General features: G+C 30.6%; 1 protein-coding gene across 1 annotated transcript in view; it reads left to right on the top strand.

The window, feature by feature from the left end:
- The first annotated feature begins 578 nt into the window (after positions 1–578).
- Positions 579–6,000, top strand: part of LOC132702425 (neprilysin-2-like) — a 30,098-nt gene continuing 24,676 nt past the window's right edge. Inside the window, exons 1-3 of the mRNA XM_060671018.1 lie at positions 579–686; positions 1,696–1,838; positions 3,051–3,252. Of these exons, the coding sequence (XP_060527001.1) occupies positions 676–686; positions 1,696–1,838; positions 3,051–3,252 (356 nt within the window). The 5' untranslated portion in view covers positions 579–675. The remainder of the gene's footprint in view (positions 687–1,695; positions 1,839–3,050; positions 3,253–6,000) is intronic.

Below are 6,000 nucleotides of genomic sequence, written 5' to 3'. Positions count from 1 at the left end.
AACAGCAAATCATAAACCCCATTTAATTTACACATAATTGGCGTGATGTCTTTTAAAATAAGATCTACGAGTCCTGCCATAAATTTATTACTAATTTTTTGACTTTCTATAATACACTTTTTTGTAATCGTGCTAGGCTTAAATTCTTAGAGCGTATACTTTGGTCCTTCTTCTATAGGCGCGTAACCGAAAAGTAGATTATAGGTGGTACCTTTTACCGCCAGGAACGTATTAAGTGAGAAGAGTGAAAAACTAATAAAATTAATTAATTCATAGATTAACCTCCGTGACCTCTACTTTCGATAGATAATTTAGTTTCCTTAGAGCACCGTAGGGTTAAAAAACATAAAAAAGTAAATTTTTCAAAAAAAAAAACAACTATTCCCTTCCTAGTGGAAGTTCCGCATTTTCTTGTTTTATCACTTACGTTCCGTCGCCACGACGCGAATAACGTTTACAGAAATTAGGTTAATTCGAGGGACATTTTGCATTTAATCGTTCAATTAGGTGTCTCGACCTTTGCTAAGCCCTCCCGCGCATTTTTCTATTTCGTGTGACTCACCGGTCCACTCAATTAGGTTTGGAATATTTTGCCGTCTCAGTGTATAAAAGTGTTTTAGGTGTGCAAGTGAACTGAAATTTACTTTTGTGTTGGAATTAAAAATTACAGCGACGATGAAAAATGGGTACGCATATACAGAGTGTTTTGTAATTGAATGTCAATAATTTGGGTTCGATTTTTGGGTTAATTTTAATGAAATATGGCACACTTGTACTATGTATTAAAATGTATTATTTAGTGAACCATAATTCTTTTTAAATATGCCAGTGGCTGGCGTATGCAATTCTATTTTGGTACGCCACTGAAAATAAAAATTATTCTTACAATCTCCGATCATTTTACTTTTTACTTTACAACTTTACCACCCTGTATCTGAAAAGTTTAGACGTTTAGAACATATGTACATATGAAGTTTTCTTTTTAAAATGGACCCAAAAATCGTCCCCTTAATTATTGACATTCAATTAGAAAACACCTTGAATTGTTGAATTGACTTTCCTAACTCAAAATGCATAAAGCGGTCCGTTTATTATGTATTGACAAGAAAAAAATACCAAAAAATTTTTAAATAGTTTGGATCCAATTTTAAAACACTGTATTGTTATGGATATACAGGGTGTTTGTATTTCGTGGACCATTTCATACACAGAAGTTCAAACGAATGCGGGAAACTTAAGGGGGTGATTCTTTGTTTGAAGTAAAGGGCAGTTTGCTGCATAAACGTTGGCTCAAAAGCCAACCATTAGCGAGACATCGCTCTACAAATATGCCGGACAGTATTATTTTCAAAAACACACTTTCTGTATATTTTTAATTTTTGTAAAATGACTTCTTAACTAAATTTCAGGAACAAAGATATTTTAAATTTGAAATGTTTTAACTAGCAAATTTACAAAAAAGAACAATATCGATTTTTAAAGAGAATTCGATGCCCTACAAAAATGTTTTTTTATGAAGTGTTATTTTAAAGTTGTCCACGATTCAATTTGCTAAGGCCAAAATGAATACTTTACTAGTTTTTCGGATTTTAGGACATCCTGCAAAAATTCGAATGTTCCCAAGAAGGAAATCTTTATAAAATCAGTAGTCAGTCTTATTACGATAGTAATCTGATACAAAATCGTTAATTACAGTGATCTTCTGCCAACCGAGATACCCAGCAATGACCACTGGTGGAAAAAGACCAAGACATTTTACAAGAAAATTATATGGTGCGTTTTGTGCGTGCTATGTGCAACAGTGATAATTGTCGGTGCATACTATGTCATTTGGAAAGGTAATTTCAAGGATTACAGAAATCTAATATGTACAGGGCGTCACTTTCTTGAACACTTTTCCGACGTATCTAGCTTATCTTTGAGGACAGAAAGATACTATTTAGAAATCTTCTGACGCATTAAAGATTAAGATTGTTTGGTAGTTTAGAGACTTCTGTGGATTCTCGGATTTTTCTTTGCTAGAATAATTGATTGATGCTAGTGATTCGGATTGATACCAATCAGAATCTAACGAGTCATATCAATTTTAAATGACAAAAAAATCACATAAATTTTAAGAAAAATTTACATGAACCAAGGCAGCTGAAGAAGTAATATTGTTATCCCATATAGACTTTCTTTATTTTTGATATGCACTCTTTGCTCTGTTTTCCTTAGAAAATAAAGTTAACCAAAACGCTTTAACGTCTATTATGCCTTGGCGATATTAGAATTGTTATGGTCGCATGACAAATAGTAAATTGGAGATACTTAATAGGGCTAACTTCTCGGAATTAATAACAAAATATGTATATACTGCGGTAGGTGGGTTCCAAACACATTTAAAAGCAATTCGTTGGGCAATGCTTGGTGAAGAAGAAATTTTCGACGCTAATGTATTACGAAAATTAATATATATATTATTTTAAGGAGAAACCAGTTGGATCCGTTCAGGGACAAATTTTTTAAAACTGTGATGAAGAATTAAAAACGAAATACTTAAAATTCCAAAGTCAAGTTAAAGCATTGTATCACCTTGACTTTTGTGCTCCAAAAACTTCAGTATTAAATATAAACAGAGTCATCTACCTTGTCTATACATCGTGTTTTCAAATTAAATGTCAACAATTCATTTTAAACAGAAAACTTCATATGAACATATGCCCTAAACGTCTAAACTTTTGAGAGACAAGATGGTAAAGTTCTCAAAAATAAAATACATTTTTTAATATCTGTAATACCATTTTAGACATTTTTATAAAATTTGGCACCCATGTACTATGTATCAAGAGGCATTATTTAGCGGACATATGGAATTTAACCTGTATATTTTGGTTGACATTGAATTCTCTTAAAACAAAAATTATTCTTACAATTTCCAATCACTTCTAAATAAATTTGATTTCACTATTTTTTTCAATCCGATGTACGGTTTTCGCTTAAAAAAATAGGAAGGGACGTCCTGTACAGACTCGTATCGCCGTACAAATGATCGATGTCCCTATTTGTAGATCATTTCTCGCTGTGCGAAAATTCGAAGTGCGAAAAAATATCGGCCGAAATTATCGGTTACATAGACGAAACAATTCGACCATGCGATGACTTTTACCAATTCGCTTGTGGTGGGTTTCTCAGGAAAGCAGCAACCGAAGATGTAAGATCGCTGAAATCGATCAAACAGAATATGGAGGAAAAAATACTAATGGATATACGGTAAACAATTATTATTCACTTAATCTTTGTTATTAAATTAAACTAATGTTAAAGGTGTATTTATTAGACTGGGCCAAAAAAAGGGAATTTTTTCTGATAAATATCAGTATTTGTGTTTTCTTACTTTGATCCTCCTGTTCTGATTATTTATATTTATGTAGAAAATTCACTTTTCTATATAAAAGGGCTCTGATCGCAAAATTTTCAATTTAAAAAAAATTAATTTTTTTTTTTCATTTTAAAATTTTATAACTAACAAACAGCCCAATATACGAAACTTATTTACAAGCTATACTGTTATATACTGTTTTTTACCCAACTTTCTCCACTAAAAATAACGATTATGTTATACTGTTGAAAATTATTTATTAAAAATATTTTACATATTAGTATACAGTATTTCATTTTTCTAGTAATTATATTTAATAGTAAAGCACTATAATTGTTATTTTTAGTAATTGTCTTGATGATATAATAATTTTCGATGATGCAGAATACGAATTTGATCCCCTGAGTTGAAAAAAAAGGGGTGAAAACGAAAAAAAAACACAATTTTTTATTCAAGTTCGATAGTGAATAACGATAGTCAATCTTGTTTCAAAGGCATTAGATGTGTGGTGTTCGTTGATCTGAGAATGGCTTTTGATGTTATTAAATAAACTAAAAAATTTAGAAATTACTGGTGTGATGCTTAATTTAGTTAAAACCTGTATTGAGACTAGAAATCAATTTGTCAAATGTTATAATGTTAAAAGGGATACATGCTCAAATTCCTCTTGAGTGCTGCTGTCTCGAGGGTTCTCTTGAACTCCCTATATGACTCAAATATAAAAGTTGCCAGTCTCAAAGCACGCTATTTTACTTTCGCCGCTGGCACTGCTTTAGCCTGATACAGACGAAAATGTTCTATGTGGAGAGATTACGTCAGGAAATATGAGGTTTTATAGTAATAAATATATAATGAAGGAAACAAATTCAAATCACGAGCATGTCAATACAAATGTATAAGTTCGTACAAATGTAGACATTATTTATCGAAAAGGACCTACAATCCTACTTTAACGTCTCACTTCTATTTCCCATATCGGGACATTGAAGCAAAATAAATTTGCAAAGGATGCAAGTGTTACAAAGCCAAATAGTAAAAATAGGCTACAGACAAAGAACTAGATATCTTTAAGCTGAGTTCATTTCTGCAAATTAATTTTAAAAGTAGTAAGTAATTAACAAAAATCTTATCTGACAATTTTCCCCAATCAGATGTATAATTCTGACACGAGAAACTGATTAACACAACAACCAATTTGGCAAAATCCTGTTGTCAATGCATCAAGAGCTTTTAATGATTTACTAAGAGGTGTGAACTTTTCCAATAAGTCCAGCTTCTTTGTTAAAAAATTCAAAACATTTTTTTTTAGTATGTATTATATTTATATCCACAATGCAACTTATGCAAACATAGTTTTGGTTAGTAGAGATCTTTGTTATAACACCCACATTGTAAATGTACATATCTTATAAAAAAATATTAAGGGACCGTTTTTGTGGAGAATTAAAAATGAATTTTGCATATTCAGATAACTATTTTTCCCTCAATCGCGACATCTATTGACCGGCGGCTCAGCAAGTAATAGACATCTTCGAAAAAAGATCGTTAATTCAGGGCGTTCTAAAGGGTTCCTAGTTTGTATGTGTGTTCCGAAACGTTGACAGAGAGCGACAGAGTGAGATTATCCACCGGAAAGTCACTTTTTGTATGGCGTTATGTGGATAACTTTTAAATCATTAATAACTCGATTTTATTTAGTCATTAATTTATTTTTTCTTTAATTGAACAACTACTGCCAACATTGAATGTTCAAAAAGTATTTTTTTGGTAGTTTATATATATAATATATAAACAATAATAATAATATAAACAATATTTCAAAGCTTGATTTTATACGTATTTATTATTTTACTATTATTATTATTATTTAACTCGAACTCGAAATATTTTAAGATATTATAATGTAACGTTAAAAACACTATTTTAAGATTTTAAGCAGTGGATGCACAAGGACAATGGTAAAGACAAGTGAAAACTTTAGTCACTTAGTTAAGATTAAATGCGGTTTGAAAAGTGCAAGAAATTCGACTGGTTAGTCATAATCGCAGACGATTCTGGAATTTTTTATAAAAAATCTCTGAACATTTTCATCCAAGAAGTCGGACAAAGTTTTTTCGATTTAACTTTTTCATTTTGGAATTTGCCAACTATGCAAAAAAGTATAAAGTTTTTTATTTAAGTGGAAAAATGAAAACTTTGTTTTTCTTTCGTTTTTCATCCAATTTTCTCCATTCAATGGATGGTTTACATTTTTTTGCATCATCGAAAATTAATATATCATCGATGCAGGCATTAAAATTAATTTTTGAAATAACAATTATTTCTTTACAATATTTTACACGTTGGCATAATATTGTATTTGTTAATATGTTATTTATTATGTTAATTTGTTATATGTATTTGTAACTTGCCTCCCCTGTTCCTTAGTTTGTTTCACTATTGTAATAAATAATTTTCAATAGTAAAACACTGCAATTGTTATTTTTAAAATTATTTTAAGTGATTTTATGGTTGCAAAGCTTAACTTATATTAATAACGTTAAAATTGATGCCCTGTCAAATTCAACGGCGGTGCAAGGTTCAGAGTTGGGGCCTCTGTTGTACTCCCTATATGTCTTAAATTAATATGTTCTATGTCG

This window comes from Cylas formicarius, unplaced genomic scaffold (genome assembly GCF_029955315.1).
Source record: "Cylas formicarius isolate icCylForm1 unplaced genomic scaffold, icCylForm1.1 PGA_scaffold_5__7_contigs__length_24384050, whole genome shotgun sequence".
Classification (NCBI taxonomy): domain Eukaryota; kingdom Metazoa; phylum Arthropoda; class Insecta; order Coleoptera; family Brentidae; genus Cylas; species Cylas formicarius.
The sequence above is the reverse complement of the archived record's forward strand: the minus strand, read 5'-3'. Positions and strand labels throughout refer to the sequence as shown.